General features: G+C 40.5%; 1 protein-coding gene across 1 annotated transcript; it reads right to left on the bottom strand.

Moving 5' to 3' along the window:
• Positions 1-7,121: 7,121 nt before the first annotated feature.
• On the bottom strand, positions 7,122-16,735 carry LOC117297087 (polycomb protein SCMH1-like). Its single transcript, XM_033780221.1, is given in 13 exon segments — positions 7,122-8,079; positions 9,489-9,661; positions 10,062-10,232; positions 10,654-10,815; positions 11,628-11,834; positions 12,295-12,477; positions 13,342-13,585; positions 13,882-13,970; positions 14,064-14,153; positions 14,156-14,297; positions 14,552-14,622; positions 15,506-15,702; positions 16,672-16,735. Coding segments are annotated over 12 exon segments (1,692 nt in total). The 5' UTR covers positions 15,540-15,702; positions 16,672-16,735; the 3' UTR covers positions 7,122-7,953.
• Between the last annotated feature and the right edge of the window lie 1,919 nt (positions 16,736-18,654).

The raw sequence follows: 18,654 nt of genomic DNA, 5'->3' as shown, positions 1-18,654 counted from the left end.
CTACTAACTGGGATATACCCAGCCCTATGTATTTGAATAAGAAATACTGAGCAAATTAATACTTGGAAGTTTCACTTTAACGGTAAAGGGGACAATAATCCATTGACATATTGGTGAAGTTATACAGGGGCCGTTGATTTATTCACCCTCCAAATAAAAATCACCCTATAAAACCATGTGTAATTTTCCCTTAACCTTTCGGCAAATATGACCGTTTTTTTCAGGGCCTATCATCAAAAATACCTCAAGTCAAGTTGGAACGTCAACAACCCCCACCCTCCCCCAGGTCACGAGGATATACGAAATGGATGCACGTTAGGCTTCATAGAACTAGGCTTATCTCATCAAATACAATATATTGTGGGCGGAGTTGGGGGGGGGGCTGGGTAACTTTCACACAATTAGATGAACTTAAAAACCACTGAAACCAAAACTATATTATGTTATATCAACAAGTTTTTATTACATTTCTGCTCATTTCACAAGCAATGTGAGGAAAAAGATAAGGCATACATCAACTTAAAGGATACTTAGTTTACTGGCAAACTACTGCTAAGCATGTATGACTCACTTAGAACATAACCTACAAATAGGATCATTTAAGCTGACAGGTGGCAAAAAGTAGCTTAGCAGACAAAATGTTTTGCTTACCAAAATAAGGTAAACCATGTCACATAATAATATACATTCTATGACTGTGTCCTGCTTATTTTTGCAAAGCAGAAATTGGCCAGTACTATGAATTGAGACCATTGTTTAAAGCTCAGTGAACTTGGGGGCAGTTATTTCCGAAAATGTAAGGGTTTACAAAAAGGTTGTTTACACTTCCTCACTGTGCAACACGCACAAGTGCCACCCTCTTTAATAAGACCCCTCTCACCTTAAGATCAGGTGGATTTCTATGATCTTAAAAAAATAAAAACGGCTAAATAAAATTAATTTTTAAACTCTTGTCTTTATAAAATATTTTACTTTTTTGTAAAAGCTTTGAAGAACCACATTGTTAAAGAACACTTCGATAATGTTCTATGTTTTGGATAAAAGTTTGTTAGTGACTTCACATTTAAACCACGCAAAATCTTTGTCAAAGGCTAACAAGACTCTGCTATGTTCAAAACAATAGATGACAAACCATTTTTGTTTAAAAGGTGCCTTTTCAGGATTTAACTTTAAGTACCATACAATTAAACAATAAACCATTGAAACAATAAAATAAAACTCATAATTCAGCAGAGTAGGTTGTTAGAAGTTCATTTCATAATTGACATTAATCAAAAACAGGTAAACAAGCATATTGAATGTACAATATTATTTTTTATTTATAAGGCAATATTACATATTTTGTGGATTTATGTGGAAGATTTTTTAATGGAAGTAATTCTACAGGCACTAGTGATACTTAAGGCTTTTATACATCGGAGCACCTCAGTGGGGGACAATTATTAGCATATATGCATATTCATAAGCGCAACTGAATAAACATGATCATATTTGTTACTTTTAAACTATAGTGTGCTATAAAGATCAACATTACTGAAATGTTATGGAATTTTGAAACATTCAAAACGGAGACCAATGGCCTGATTTCATAGGGTTGCCTAAGCAGAAATTGCTAAGCAGAAATGAGCAGGAATATGAAAGCACACAAATTATTTAATTAAATTTATTTATTAAGCGTATTTTTCTTTCATTATTTTCTTGCAATGTCGATGACCATATTGAGCCCAAATTTTCCATATTTGTTATTTTGATGCATATGTTGGGATACACCAAGTGGGAAGACTGGTCTTTGGAAATTATACCAAATGTGTCCGGTGCCTTTAAGCATTGAATGGCCAATATCTTTGAAGACCAAAACCAATAACTGACTACATTAAACCATGAACCCCATTCCACGGACCGGTAGTTTTCAGTTTTCAATAAGACTAAACATTACTTTTACTGGTAGTAGAAATTATTTAGTGGATATTCAACACAAAGCCAAGGTGAATAATAGGTACATGTACAACTATTATATTCTAGTATTTTAGTATAGAATACATAAAGTGGCTAAAAACAGTACATATCTGGTTTTAACATAGGTAATATACACAAAGTACAAGTAGCATTTAAAGGTGGTCGAGGTTTTCACAATTGAAGTGCCCTTTTGCAAAATAAAAATGGCCTTTCACAAAGAGTTAAGACTAGTCTTATCTCGAGTTAAGATGAGTTACTCATCCTAACTTAGGACTAGCGTCCTAACTTAGGACTAGCCATACGTTTGTTAATATCTCTTAGGACTAGTCCTAAGTTAGGACAGTCCTAATTCTTTGAGAAATCGACCCCTTCCCTCTCTAAGATGCAATACCAGGCCTATGATGGTACCCAGGCCTATGATGGTACAACATTGTCTGTGTATGAGGTCAACGACCAAACAGAGGTCAAACCTCTGTCTTCTCTTGAACATCTTCAAAAAATTTCTTCCTAATCATTTTGTCCTTGTCTTAAATCAATATTTCATACTTTGTTTGTGTTATTCTTGCAGTAATGCACTCCGCTACTGACCATTGAGGCCAATTTCTAAAGTCTGTTTACCAGAATCATAAAGGTTTTAAAAGCCAATTACCAATAATGTAAAGCAAAACATGAACCAATGGTAGCCTAGCATCGCCAATGTCATGGATGATCAATAACTCATTTTATGCATGAGCTATTCAAGGTCAAAGTTTGCCAAAGCTTCTCCTGCATTATATTTATAGGTTGGTACATCATAGTTTTTTTGTACATTTATTCCAATCCTCTAGTTTTCAAGTATGGATGGTGCATCAGTATTGTTTGAAAGAACACATTCCATTCCTCTTGTTCTTAAGAAACATCTTAAAGGGATGGTACATCATTAGTTTTAGGAAAAATACATTCAAATCAATCCTCTAGCTTTCAAGAAACACAACATAAAGGGATGGTACATCAGTGTTTGTAGTAATTCCTGGAGATATACTCCCCCTTTAATCACTTTTTTTTTCAAGATTGAGATATTGACATTTTGCTACCACTCTCTCCAAATGAGAATGAATGCTGAAAATGCAAAATGCCGGACTTATTATGAACAAAATATTATGCAAAAACCTGTTCCATATGTCGGGACTAAATGTCACAGAGGTCATTCTCTCATCATTGATTTCATTTGTATATTAATGTATTAAAGGGAGCTAACATTTTGGTAATACTCCAGAAGTTAACGACCATAAAGAAGCACCCCCTCTGTTGATGATAACATTTTGAGAATAGATTCCCTCTGAAGGAAAGTGGTTTAAAGGGAAAGGGATTCACAAGATTGTCGCGTTTCTGCATGAAATATTTCTCAGATTGTGTCTTCCAATTACGGATTACCCTTCCTGCAAAAGAAGCGCTCCAGATTTTGGCAGAAATTTTCAAAAACACTACCATCCTTTGAACTGCCATTTTCACAGGTTATTTTCCGTTGTCCAATCTACATTTGTAAAGGGCTCAAACAATCAAACAGTTCCATAAACCAAGGTTTACTTTGCCTTTAAGAACAAAGTCCAAACATACAAAAGGTTTCAACAATGCCGCGAAGGACATAACATGCAAAATTGTTTGTACATAATGTCTGATGGTTGGATGTAATATAACGTTACAACAATAAGCATTTCAATTTTTGTTATCTTATCATTGCTGGTTTTTTCCTCTTCATGCAATACCTTAAATGAAAGCTTACAACTTTCTAAAATCAATAAAAAAATAGCTATTTAAAATTTAAGTCCATTTTATTGGTCAAATAAGCCAACAATTGGACCCTCTTCATACAGAATGCTACATCTAGCATTATAACTTATTTCAAGCTACATGTTGTGTAACATCAAATAACATAACAATTGAGAGACAATAATGGAATTTTCATTGAATAAACTTCAGTTTTGGCTTCAAAGCAATACTTTTGAAATTTGAATACAATAAGCGAATTACAATGAATTCTATTTACATAATAATTAGGCACTGTCTTACATAACAAAGCATGACACTACCGCATTAAAAAAAATAGGTGGTTCAGTTTTGTTATTGGGAATATTAACCCGGACTCAACTTCATAGAGCTGCTCAGGCAGAAAATATTGCTTAAAAATTGTCTGCTTAGCAGAAATGAACAGGATACCAGGCAGAAATTGTACATGTTAAGTGGTATTATAACTGGTAACCTTATTCTGGTAAGCATAATTTTGTTGTGCTTAGCTACTTTTTGTGCTTTGAGCAGCACTATAAAATTGTGGCCAGCCATTAATTTCACCAAGTTCTACCTAGCTTAGGATTAATCTTAAGACTTACACATGTAGGACAAGTTAAAGCCATTGGACCCTTTCAGTACAGAAAAAAAAAAAAGTTCACAGATTTACAAATAACTTACAGGGTTTACAGAAGGCAGTGGTGAAAGACTTCTCTTGAAATATTATTCCATGAAATGCTTTACTTTTTGAGAAAACGGTAAAATAATATCAATTCTCGCTAACGAGAATTACAGATTTATTTTAAACACATGTCATGACACGGCGAAACGCGCGGATACAAGGGTGGGTTTTCCCGTTATTTTCTCCCCACTCCGATGACCGAATGAGCCTTAATTTTCACAGGTTTGTTATTTGATATTGAAATTGTGATACTCGAAGTGTGGGCCTTGGGCAATACTGTTTACCGAAAGGGTCCAATGGCTTTAAAGGCAGTGGACACCATTGGTTATTGTCAAAGACTAGCCTTCACAGTTGGTGTATCTCAACATATGCATAAAATAACAATCCTGTGAAAATTTGAGCTTAATCGGTCATCGAACTTGCGAGATAATAGTGAAAGAAACAAACACCCTTGTCACACAAAGTTGTGTGCGTTTAGATGGTTGATTTCGAGACCTCAAGTTCTAATTCTGAGGTCTCGAAATCAAATTCAAGGAAAATTACTTCTTTCTCGAAAACTATGTCACTTCAGAGGGAGCCGTTTCTCACAATGTTTTATACCATCAACCTCTCTCCATTACTCGTCACCAAGTAAGGTGTTATGCTACTAATTATTTTGAGTAATTACAAATAGTGTCCACTGGCTTTAAGTTCCGTATCCATAGATGTTAGGACGCATTAACCAATCTTAAGTTAGGTTGACTTGGGATAGGATTAATTCTAGCGTTTCGTGAAATTGGCTGCAGGGTATGTTTATTACAATACAGAAGCAATTCTTGTTATAAAGTTAGTTTCTAGTTTCTGCTATTTTCCCCTAAATTGTTAGTAAAAATCATGCAAATAGCTCGGACAATTTGAAAATATAAGCTTTACTAATACAACTAGCGTTGTCTACGTTTGTTATACAACTGCACAATAACCAGCACGATGTCATGCAATAAGAATACAAAAATATATTGCGGCTATAATTTTCCATAATACAAAAAAATAACATTAATAAGTAACCTTACAATCCTACAATACATGGTGTCTATTTACAATTAACCTCTGGTATGTGGGAGAGCTATGACATGTGATCATTTAGGTGAGTCTAGGCCCTGGAAAATCCCACGTCTTACATGTACATGTACATGGATGAATGACACATTAAGTGCATTTATCAACGATACACTTACGTTACGTATTGATAATTTTTGTTCTTCTTTAAAGCAAAGATGCCTCATGAGTGAACTTAATCACTGTAGCTCAGAAGCGAAAACTGTAAACAAGGGTGCTTGCTATGAGGACCAGAATCATCAGGGTAATACTGTAAACCCTATGATGGTCCCTCTTCTTGCAGAAAACTGAGTAAAGGCCTATATGCTTCAGCTTTGGAAGGGCAAGGGCAACAAGGCATTGGGCACTCATGAATGAGGAATTTGTAAATTTCTACTGGAGGCAATGACCAAGGGGCATGGAGGCAATGACCAAGGGCATGGAGGCAATGACCAGGGGCATGGAGGCAATGACCAGGGGCATGGAGCAGTGACCAGGGGCATGGAGCAGTGACCAGGGGCATGGAGGCAATGACCAAGGGCATGGAGGCAATGACCAAGGGCATGGAGGCAATGACCAGGGGCATGGAGCAGTGACCAGGGGCATGGAGGCAATGACCAAGGGCATCGAGGCAATGACCAGGGGCATCGAGGCAATGACCAAGGGGCATGGAGGCAATGACCAGGGGCATGGAGGCAATGACCAGGGGCATGGAGGCAATGACCAAGGGCATGGAGGCAATGACCAAGGGCATGGAGGCAATGACCAAGGGCATGGAGGCAATGACCAAGGGCATCGAGGCAATGACCAGGGGCATGGAGGCAATGACCAAGGGCATGGAGGCAATGACCAGGGGCATGGAGGCAATGACCAGGGGCATGGAGGCAATGACCAAGGGCATGGAGGCAATGACCAGGGGCATGGAGGCAATGACCAAGGGCATGGAGGCAATGACCAAGGGCATGGAGGCAATGACCAGGGGCATGGAGGCAATGACCAGGGGCATGGAGGCAATGACCAAGGGCAGGTAGGCAATGACCAGGGGCAGTGAGGCAATGACCAGGGGCATGGAGGCAATGACCAGGGGCATGGAGACAATGACCAGGGGCATGGAGGCAATGACCAGGGGCAGGTAGGCAATGACCAGGGGCAGTGAGGCAATGACCAGGGGCATGGAGGCAATCCCCTTTTGTTGCCTTTGTGAAGTATCACTCAAGCATGCACTACTGTGTGGGGGGGGGGCGGTGGAGGCCTACCATCATTTAAACACTGCCTTAGGGGGACTCAAACGGAATGATGCAGTAGGCTATTAAATATTCCAGGTTTTTTATGTTTTTACAAAACTAAACATGCCCAACTTGTCAGAGGAATCGACCTATTAAATACTGCCTTTATAGGGACTGAAATTCACAATTGTTTTACAATTCATTTTATGAACAAATACACGAGCTGGTGGGAAATTGATCAATCAAGCAAAATGATTAATATTATTATACACAAGTTTGTAAATATCTCTTTTCCAAAATATTGCTTTTCAACATTTATGTCACTGCTGTGAGGCGGTTGACAAAATCACTGGTCTGGGCCCAATTTCATGGCTCTGCTTATCAGAAGCAAAGAATCGGCGCATACAGAAGCACGGAATTCTGTGCTTACATTATGTGAAGCGTATTTCATGGGTAAGCTGGAAATATTGGCTTGTGCGCGTGCGTACTCCACCTTACTAGGTATTTTACTCTTACATGGCTAGGGTAGATATTCAGCGCTTGCCGTGAGCGCCACGGCAAGCGGAGAATGGAGACCTACAGTGCAGAATTTGGCGTTAGCAGAGCCATGAATTTGGGCCCTAGGACGCCCGAGTCCTTGCATGTGCAATGACCTCCCACTGTGTGCGGCAAAATGACACATGACACATGTGTGTATGGCAAAATGACACCTTGAGAAGTTGTGACACATGGCAACATGATATCACATAATGAACACGTATGGCAAAATGTCACCAAGTGACACAGTCATGTGTCCTAAAAAATGTGACACGTGGCTTGTCTTCATTTTCATTTTTAAAACATCATAAATTTTATACATTTTATACATTTCTCAACGAATAAGTAAGGAATTAATAAGCCTTAGGAGTAATTGAAGTGCATCTGTCGATCGTAACAAATGGAGCGGGTAGGATTTTGAAATTTGTTCTGGTATTTTAACGCATTCGGTGGAACTGCGTTAAAATACCAGATCAAATTTCAAAATCCGGTGGAACTCAGAGTTCCATTCGTCCGGTAGGATTCCAGTTTCGTTTGCGCTCAAGTCGCAACGTATCATCCGTCAGCATCTACCAAACCTCGTCTTAAAAAAACTTGGTACTTCACTTTTAAGAGTTGTTTTAAAAACAAACATTTAAAAAAATTGTTGCTCACCGGTATATTGCTTTTCATCCTGTGGTCCACATCTTGTTACTGAGCTGGTCGTCACTCCCCTCAGTGTTTCTTGTTCTTTAGTTTCTCGATCATGTTGCAGAGTTTCAGGGCGGGGCCGAGCTTAAGCGACATGTACTTCATCATCATCTCGCTATTGAGGAGGAGGAAGGCCTTGCCGTCAATTTCCTGAAAAAATAAAATAAATAACTGCGTTTAGTAGATGTTAAGTTTACATCGGGAATAAAGAAGATTATAATATTTGGTTTTATCCTTTCCCCCGAGTTCTGTTAAAACAAAATCACAGGCATATTTCTTGATGGAGTAATCCCTTTACAGCTGGTAAGAGCTAAACTAGGATGATGTGCGGTGCAAGACGCCGTGACCAGTGGTGCAGTAAAAGTGTAGGACAAGACAAATTGAATATTATATACACTGTGCATTGGAGGGAGAAACTAGAGGAATCTGTCGGACACTTGCAGGCCCATTACCAGGAACTCTGGAAGGGCTGCAAGCCTAAATGCTTAGATGGAGGGTGCACTGACGACAGTAGGAGATAATCTATTCCAGATCCTGATGGTCCTGATGGAGGTAGAATGAATAATTGTAGCAGTCCAGGGAGACACGAGGGCATGCCAGATTTTAGGTGATGATCATGTCTCAACGACCGGGAGATAGGTGGCTGAATATTACTCAGATGGGATTTGATTCCAAGACCTTTGAAGTTCTAGAGCAGTGTCTTACAAACTAGACCATCGAGATGTTACATTTGTGACCGTTGCAACTCTAGAGCATTGTCTTACAAACTAGACCAGCAAGATGTTACATTTGTGACCGTTGCAACTCTAGAGCATTGTCTTACAAACTAGACCAGCAAGATGTTACATTTGTGACCGTTGCAACTCTAGAGCATAGTCTTACAAACTAGACCAGCAAGATGTTACATTTGTGACCGTTTCAACTCCAGAGCATTGTCTTACAAACTAGACCAGCAAGATGTTACATTTGTGACCGTTTCAACTCTAGAGCATTGTCTTACAAACTAGACCAGCAAGATGTTACATTTGTGACCGTTTCAACTCCAGAGCATTGTCTTACAAACTAGACCAGCAAGATGTTAAATTTGCAAATTTAACATCTATTAAATAATTGTATTGTATTTTATTTTATTCCGAAACTGGAACAAACCCCATAACCCTGGGGAGGGTAACAACATTATAATCATATAACAATTCAAGAAGTCGTAAAGAAAGCATAGCACCCAGGCTCTGGAATTATCTTCCTGAAAACCTCAGGGAAATACACAACATCTCCCTCTTTTAGCAGCAACTGAAGACACACCTGTTCACACTTGCTTTCCCTACCACTTGAGAAATACCTCTTTTCCATCTTGACCGGCGCCTTTGAATGGTTTTCTTTCAGGTTAAAGTGCGCCTTTACAAATGCTGTGTTATTAATAATATTATTATTAAAGCTAGAAGTGTTAACTTAGAACAAATACAAACATTGGATGAACCTAATCACACAGTTTGATTTCAGCTGATCAAGAATGTATGCCGTTTCAAAAAGGAAATCAGAGGAGACAAAAAAAGACTTACATGTTTCTTGAAGGTGTCCACATGAGTTGCCATGGAAACATCTGCATCAGTCACATACTTGACGACTTCTTCTACTGACCAGTTAGTTGGGTCCCCCGTCGGGGTGCTCAGCTGGGGTTTGACCTCAATTTTTGGCTCCCTGACCTCTGCCACGCTTGTTGTGGAACTTGCGGCTGTTGTGAATAAAAATAATAAAATAGTGGATCTTATTCATATTAATAATAATAATGACCAGTCTTTATCTAGCACTTTACACACCTGAAGGGCGTCTCAAAACGCTTCCAACATTACTACCCCTTGTCACTGGGATTTAGTTCATTCCTTGAACCACCTCAGCTCCCTGGGGATGACAGCCTGTGCAACAAACATGCACTAAACTAAATCAATCACAAGAACCATCTCTGCCCTCACAGGTAGGTACCCATTTACCCCTTTTATCTATAAAACAAAGTTTAATTTCAATCTATGAACATTTTGGTTTGTTTCGTACAAAAAGTACCCTAACAGGTAACTCAACTCTATTTTGTCAAACCAATGTCTATGTTTGACCTCTTAACCTTTGACCTGACCCACCTTCTGTGCGTATTCTCCTGGGTAGCTTAGGATCAATCCTGTCTGATGCTGCTGAGTCGGTGGAATGGCTTCTCTTGGTGGTGGCCGAGGGCTTCGGGGGATGGTTGCCTGGGCCTGTCTGGTTGGTGTTCCCGCTGTGACTACGATGCCTCACCCGGTGACTGCTCTCCTCTGGAACAGAGAATCAAAAAAAATTAGAGTTAATATTATTATTATTTATTTATTTCTGGTAATAAAACAACGGATGTCGGGGTAAACTCCTAATCTTCCACGATAAGTGTTCCTGGGGTGGATTTCACAAAGGGTAAAGACTAGTCTTACCTCGAGTTAGGACAAGTTACTTGTCTTAAGGACTAGTCTTAAGTTAGGATTATCTTTGTGAAATTTACCCCACGGCTCTACCATTCCTTGTATGGTTCCAAAGAACAAAGAAATATGGTAAAGTGTCTCACCCAAGGAAACAAGTGCCACAACTGGGAAATTTGTCCAGCCTGATGAAAGACGGAGCACCAAATGTATTTGGAAACAATTTTCTCAATAACCAGACAAAAAGGCGCTTAATAAATACTTTTTATTATTAACCGCTGCTTACCCTGTTTGGCGCAGTTATTGCAGGGACCTTGAAGTGGTTTATTGGTGAAGAAGTTACCACAGCACAAGAGGTCTTCACATAGCCTATCCATCATGGTCCAGAAGGCCTCAGGTGTCTCTGGAGCGTGTAACTGCACGGAATGTGTGGACCCGCTGTATTGAGCTGAGTAAACGTAAACAAAGTCAAATAATAATAATAAGACTTGTAAAGCTTACATACCACCTTGCTGAGTGTTCAAGGCGCAGTTAAACCAAAAACAAAACAAAGAAAACAGCCACAATAAAATTAGTCCTTGAAAACTGTGATATAAGATAAGTTTTGAGAAGAAATTTGAATTTTGTGGTACAAAGACAAGATCTAAGATTAAGTGGTAGAGAGTTCCAGATGCGTGATGCAGCCAAAGAAAAACACCTGTCACCCCATGATTGTCGAGACTTGGGTTCAATGAGGAGAAGCATGGAATTTGACCGAAGATTCAATTGTATTTGTCGCGTGTCTACTCTATCTTGAGGAGTAGTGCATGGAAGGCATGTTACTGGTTGCGCTGAAAGAGGAAGACTGAAAGCCAGATGGACTGACAACACTGGTGCACTGAAAATAAGTAGCGTACATGAGCTAACGATAACAGCTCTGGACAGGGAGGCTTGGAGAGAGTTTGTTTCTCGGACCACCACAGGATGGCGGACGCCCTAATGGAGTTAAGAGAGATTTTCTAGAATTGATTTCAACTCCCTCGGCCCTATATGAGAGAGCTGCCTCGGCAGAAAATATTGCTCATCAAATTTCTGCTGAGCCAAAATGAGCAGGATACAACATGACATGGTGTTTTGGCTGGAAACCTAAGTTTGGTTCGCAAAAGTTTTTGGGACTGATAATTTGTTGTGCTTTAACAGCTTTAAGAGGTCAGGTAAGCTTGCCTATAAATAGGCATTACGTTGATAAAAACTAATCAAGAACAGAGCTGTAGAACTCGCCTGTTACAGTGACATTTGCCCCTTTCTCCCTCTTCAGGAATGCAAAGACCGCCTTCTGCTGAACGGCCGAGCTTACACACATCTGGAAGGTGTCCGTCATGACCTTATTGATGGGGGCGGGGCCAATCAGGGCAGGCATCTGGAGCACCTTGTGAGGGCTGAGATACGGTCCACAGACGCAGGTATTGTTGATGAAAAGTGTGACGGCTGCGGAAAGATACATCAAGTGGGAGATAAAAGGATGGTTTCATATTGGCTTTTGGAATGGTCGATTCTCTTTTCATAATTTAGTTTTGATTTTGGGTTGAACAAAGACAAATTCACTAGAGTGGGACTCGAACCAACGAACTCCGGATTAAAGTGCCGGCGCTCCAACTGAGCTATCTATCTTTGTCCTGTGTATTGCACGCAAAAGAACCCAGTTACACTTATAACTAAGAAACAGGTTTGCACGGTTTTACCGGGGATAATACCTTGCAAACCCTTATAAGGTGCTAAATACACTGGTCTTAAATTTAACAGAACTGAAAACCTGTCTCTAAATTTATGATTCTTTTGTTCTATTATTACTACTAATAGTACTATTATTCAGATCTTAGAAACTTGTGAAATTTGGTTGAAACAGTGGATGATATTAAATGGTCAAACAGTAGGAGGGGTAACTTACTGACTTGGCTGGTGGACATTGGGCTACTTGTATCTGGCTCATTGTCGTATATCGGTGACTTTGGCCTAGTGTCCACAGTCACAGGAGACTGTGGTGGTGTGGAGACTGTAGCTGCTGGCCGGGCAATGGGGGCGAGGGCAATCGTGGACGCCCAGCTACACTTACGCCCTTTGGACGAGACACCTAGATTCAATCAAATGTGTGCACCACATTGGTAAGATTGACAACATACATTCATTCACAGATTCACACATTATTATACATGGCCAAAAGATAGTCACAGAGTGGGGTAAACTTCTCTTTGAAAGAGTGCAAAGCCTGCTCAAAAATACATTCATAAATACCTCAGACAGTTTCGCTATTCCTATTGGTGGAGAGCGTGTCATGTGGGGGTGTATAAACCTTTGTTTATGACCGACAAAAAGTGTTAATTCATGGGCGTGACACGCGACCTTGCACCTGTTCTTATAAGACAGTTTCTTCATTCCTATTGGTCGAGAGCAACGGCTGAAACAGTTGTGCTACATCAAACGATACGCGCGACGCGCACAATATTCCCTTAAAAGGAGTTGTTTACCCGAGGGCGGCGGAGGGCTTTACCATTTCATAGCTGGAGGGGTGTTGTGTTGAAAGAAATCATTTAACAATTATAATTTTTGCATTTATTTTAATTTTTTACCAAAAAGTGATGATGTTTTTGACCGAAAAGGTATTTACGAATGGGAATGAAAGTGTGTTGAATCGGTTTTCAACTAGTGGTTTAAACCCGCCGAGGCCTGGTTCTTTATAATTGACCTCGACTTCCGTCTCGGTAAAATTATCAAGAACCAGGCCTCGTTGGGATTAAACCACTAGTTGAAAACCTCTCCACCACACATGGATTCCCTTATTTATTTTAAAAGCCCTACTCTGTATAAGGTTTTCTTTTCATTTCTTTAGGAGTTTGATCTTAGTAACAAATTATAGGAAAAATTAAAAAAAAAAATAAAAATTGAAAAAGATTTCCGGTTAAAAACTGAAGATACACATCTATTGTTTAAAACTAACCATTGTTGCCGGGTGACTGTAGGTAGTGACCAGTGCTGGCCGCCCACCCCACAGGAAATATATCCCTGGAGTCTGAATCGCACCAGTAATCAAACGCTCCCCTCCATCCATCGAAGGATATGAATATCATATTGGCCTTGATGCCCCCGATGGTGGCCGGACAAATGAGATGGGAGTTCTTCCGGTCGACCGCCTCGAGCTTCATGCCGACTTTGAAGAGGTTCTTTGGTGGTGTTGGGGGCTCCTGTTGGTGAGGTAGGAAAGAGGTTAGAAAGCCTGTATACTTCATTTTTGAAAGGACAAGGGCACCAAGGCCTTTTCTTCTTGGTAAAATGAGGAAAGTGTACATTTCTACTAGAGTGTATTAAGGGCACCAAGGCAATCGCCAGGGAGCACTGAGGCAATCGCCTTCATTGCCCTAATGAAGTATCATGCCTAGGGTTGCGACATTCTATTTATAATATCAAGTGATTAACCACAAGGGAAAAGTGACTGAGAAAACTTCCCACAAAAAACACTTGCGCCTAAGTTTCACCATACCTCTTTGAATGCTGATGCCGGGGCAAGCTTAGCGTTGTTCAGTGTCCGTAGTAAGAACATTGGCCAGGACGACGCATTCATACGAAATCCTGGATGGAAAATGAAACAGAATTCAACAATCCATACATCGGAAGTTTAAAGGTTTGAACTTAAATAATAAATTCTTGTAATAAACCCTTTACCTAATGGGGGTTGCAACATTCCGCCATGTTTCTCACACCAGCCGATGGGTTTTATGTCAGCCGAATCTACCAGACTCCAAAAATCATTTTGTCGTCGCTTCCATCGAGCCGAAGTCTTAACCTCGGCCCTTGTATACCAACGATGGTTGCAATACATGTTGAGGTGAAGTTTCGGGGATCCAGGGCCTCCAGTTTGGCGTGGAGTGTGAACTCGTTCGGTGGAGGGACCGGTGCCTGTGGTTAGTAAAACAAAAAAAGTAAAGTAAAAGTCTAGCCTGAGCTAGCACTGGTATACGTCGGGCGTCAGTGCAAGGCGTGTCTAACGGAGCCGTCAATTTCCATTTTTTTTCACATAGAATGTCATCCAAGGATAAAAATAAACAATTCTCAACCAATCAGGCTGATAATTCAGGACATACGGAATATGTTAGTAAAAGTTACCTTCTTTGTGGAAGAGAGAGGGTAATTCACAGTATACAATAACTTACCTGTTTGAAGCATGACTTGGGAGCTGGGTTGGCATCCTTGCCTTTAAGATACTCATCCCAAGAGAAGGAAACTAATGAAGGGAAAAAACAAACAAAATAAAAAGGGCGAACAAATAATAATAGAGTGGTACAGTGCACCAAACAGTTTCTAAACAATCTTTGACAATTTTTTGTATTTGTATTTTCTTTTTAATAGTTTGGGTTAAAGGCACTGTTTACGTTTAGTAATTGTCAAAGACCGCTGTTCTCACTTGGTCTATCCCATCATAAGCATAAAATAACAAGCCTGTGAAAATTTGGGCTCAATTGGTCACCATAGTTGCGAGAAAGTGATGAAAGAAAAAACACCCTTGTTGGACGAATTTGTGTGCTTTCAGCTAGGAATAAAAGACTTGTTGCTAGAAGTCTTTTAATATTTTAGTGAGAAATTACCTCTTTCTCAAAAACTACGTTACTTCAGAGGGAGTCGTTTCCCACAATGTTTTATACTATCAACAGCTCTCAAATGCTCGTTACCAAGTCAGTTTTTAAGCTAATATTTGTTTTGAGTAATTACAAAACGTGTACCTTCCCTTTAAACAAAAAAAATATGCAAGATGTGGACTCAAACCAAAGACCTCCAAAAACAAGCCAGCACTCTACCAAACTGAGCTATACATTCAGCAGCAACTGCAAGAAACACCTGGACAAACCCCCTCCTCTCAGCGATCCGTGTACCCTGGGACACCCAGCCTTTTGCAACCACCCTACACAATCTGGTTCTGGTGGAACCCCCCCCCCCCCCCTGGCAAAATGGAAGCTCTCTGAATCCCAGCTTTAGTTTGGCCGTCCCAGCCGTGGCACTCAAGTTGCACTCAAGTTGGGACCAGTACCAACTATATAAAAATTTACACATTCTTAATTTGTGGTTTATAATGATACTCTTAATTTGAGATGGAGCATAGGCCTACATACCAAACGGAGTTTTGGAGAGCTTATTGGCTGGCATCACGATGTCTTATACCAATCTGTTGAGTTTTGTGAAAGTGATGAGGAGGATTTTGTAGTACTTGTTACCCGAAGCACAAAGAATGTCAACTGCTACATGTATGTGTAAAGCCAATCAAGGGTTATAATGTGCCATACACACTCTACCCTGGAGGCCACACCAGCTATTGAGAAGAAATATATATATATATAAAATTGCATATTAAAAATTAGTAAATCATTCTTCTTTTAAATGAGTGCAGAGCCCCAGCCAGTGAGATACTGGGTCCCAGCTAGATTTTAACAATCATGTCTTACTCTGTCTGCTTCAAAATACATTCAATTCATCATGGCATACACAATCACATCCCAGGACGGGTGAAGTTTGGACTAACACTAAGTAACAGTAAAAAAAAACCTGACAACTGCCTGGCCTGCTGGCACTCGGCAATGAGCAGCAGACAGACAGTGTTACCTGAGTGATAGGCATACTAACTAGTTTGAACCACTTACTCTACTCTTTCTATTTGACTCTAGCTAGATCATATAATCCAAATTTACAATTTTTACAGGATGTAAGACTAAATAAATAAAAAGTGTTGAGAAAATAAAAAGAACAAGATCCATCCAGATCTATCTTGTCACTTCTTGTGTTTTGTGAAACTGCTGGGTGTTTTGATTTTGTTTAGTTATTATGGGAAGAGAGTGGTCAAGTCTCACGACAAGAAAAAAAACGATTGTAAATCATTAAACAGGCAAAGGGCTCTCTGGTTTTCAGAAGTTCAAGACTGGCAATACAAAGTTAAGTAATCATTAATTAATAATTATTGGTCAGAAGGTGACGCATTCGCAGACATTGAAAGTCGTTATATAAGACAAAGAGGGCGCCCTATCAATACACCATTGATTTGGCAAGAGCAGTCAATCAGGTAAATAAGTTCCTATATTATTTTATATCGAATGAAAAAGTGGTGGCGCCATACGGAAACTTTTCCGCAGTCAGATTTTCATTTGACGTGTGAAGTAATTTTTAGTATTATAAACAAACGCCAAATTTTACAGAAGTAAACACGGACTCAACTAGTTCAACGCAACACATCGTTAATGACGCACTCGATGCATAACTGAAAGAAAAAAACAATGTAGATACTTACCAAAATGTGATAAACAGCGGCTAAAAACCACTCAGACGTGTGTGTGAGCTCTCTGTATCCAGACGACGCATGTGTTTTACTAAAGAGTAGTTATAGAAATGAGGTTGACGTCGTAACCCTGTCAGTTTTTCTCACGCATTCACACTGTGGGGATGGGGAGGTCATTCACACTGAGCAGAAAACACCGGTTAAAACTGGGAGTCTTGCTTTGGATGGTGCGGCGGACCTATAAACGCTTTTCCTTAGGTTCTGCGAGAAACTTCTGAACATTGACTGTGATTGTGAGGCAGAGTATTACGTGCACGACCGTCCTTGCCGACAATAATAACCACTTAAGGGGGATGACGGGGGATGATGAATCAAGAATTTCTGACTCATCTCGCGAGCATCGATAGTGTGTCATCGATAGGGAGGCGTAGGCGAACAACATGTGTGGGGTGGGGGGGGGGGGGGCACTAGCACCCATGCCTGTGTGCCAAGTTCTGCTTAATAGCTTTATGAAATTGGGCCCAGGCCGATAGTCCACTCCAGTGTTGAAACAGGTGCATGATGAGATTTAATCTTGCCTGAAATTGCTCACCTTTGAGATAGAGACCGATTGATGTGGTGACGACACAGGGGGAGACGTTGAATTGCAAAGTTCTCAGATCGTGACACACAAAATATATTTCTTTTTAAGCATTATATGTACTCTGCATGAATATTCATCATCGGCATGCTCTTTTGTATTAAAAGCTTTACGGTTATGTTGAGGTTTTTTTTTTATAATAAATTTAGTTATGCTCAAACCATGCCGAGAATGAGAATGGAGGACACTATACCGGGGGGGGGGGGGGGGGGGGTTCGCTCGTCCCCAGCGCCTTGCTTTAACCAAAGTATAGACTGGACGCTGGGGGGGGGGGGGGGGGCAGAGGGATGGAATATTTTGGTCTTGATTTATTCGTTAGACACTCCCTATCATAAGATTATTGAGATCAGCTCTTAGTGAATTTTCAGCGCGTGCATCTTGTAACTGTCGGCCGCAAAAAAATGATGCCTCGTCAGAGTCTTACTCTTTTGGTACTAGTATCTCATGACCAATATCTCTTTGGCCTCTGGGTCACATTCGGAAGCTTCACACAAGGTAATAGTCTTGGTGCAAGACGTTTCTCCGGGCGGTGAGTGGACTATCAGTCAGGTGAGTCGGTGCGCGCGCTGTCGGTGAATTGGCCGCGGTGTGCGTGAAAAGGAAACGAGAAACGTCTTGCACCAAGACTAACAAGGTAACTACAAACAACTTCTGACCAATAAAGTATGATCCTGAAAGTCTGAAAGTCCCTCTGTCGTATAATCAGATAGTTTCATAAACTAGAAAAGGGGAAAAATAATGGTCAAGATTCAAGCAATAGCTTGACTTTTTATTTCGCTTACAGGAGGCCGGTGTCGCATGCAATTATGTCCTCTATGCAATACGGCTTTGCATGCAATCGTGTCCGCCCGGACACATTTGCTTATGCAGTTGTGTCCGCCCCCGTGCAAAACCGTCCTTGCAGTAAATTGAAGGCGCCCTTGGTCGACGGAACACGTTCGCCATATTTTACAAGGTGCATGTCATGAATGACATGGGAAATGTTCGGCCGTTGGCTATTCGCCCGCTGCAATCATAAATTAATACGTGACTATATTCATATACCATTGAGGAAGTCCATGCATATACGTAGTTCATTGCATGCACACTCGCTTACGCGCGCCCATACACGTACAGTCATGTACATGTCCACCGGACGGATTTGCATAGCCCCGGACACGATTGCATGCATATGCAAAAGTGTCCGGAGCGGACTTTATAAGAAAAAGAGCTTGCCATCTTTTCAGTAGATACGGTTTAGTTTCTCCAGTGCGCTAAAGTAAGTCGTTCTCAAACGAATCAATCTCACCCGCCTATACAACGGTAATAAAAAACGACTCAAAGCTCGGGGACAAGGTTGTTATTACACAGTGCAG

Source organism: Asterias rubens, chromosome 11 (genome assembly GCF_902459465.1).
Source record: "Asterias rubens chromosome 11, eAstRub1.3, whole genome shotgun sequence".
NCBI lineage: Eukaryota > Metazoa > Echinodermata > Asteroidea > Forcipulatida > Asteriidae > Asterias > Asterias rubens.
Note: the sequence above shows the minus strand (reverse complement) of the source record. Positions and strands in the feature narration are given on the sequence as shown.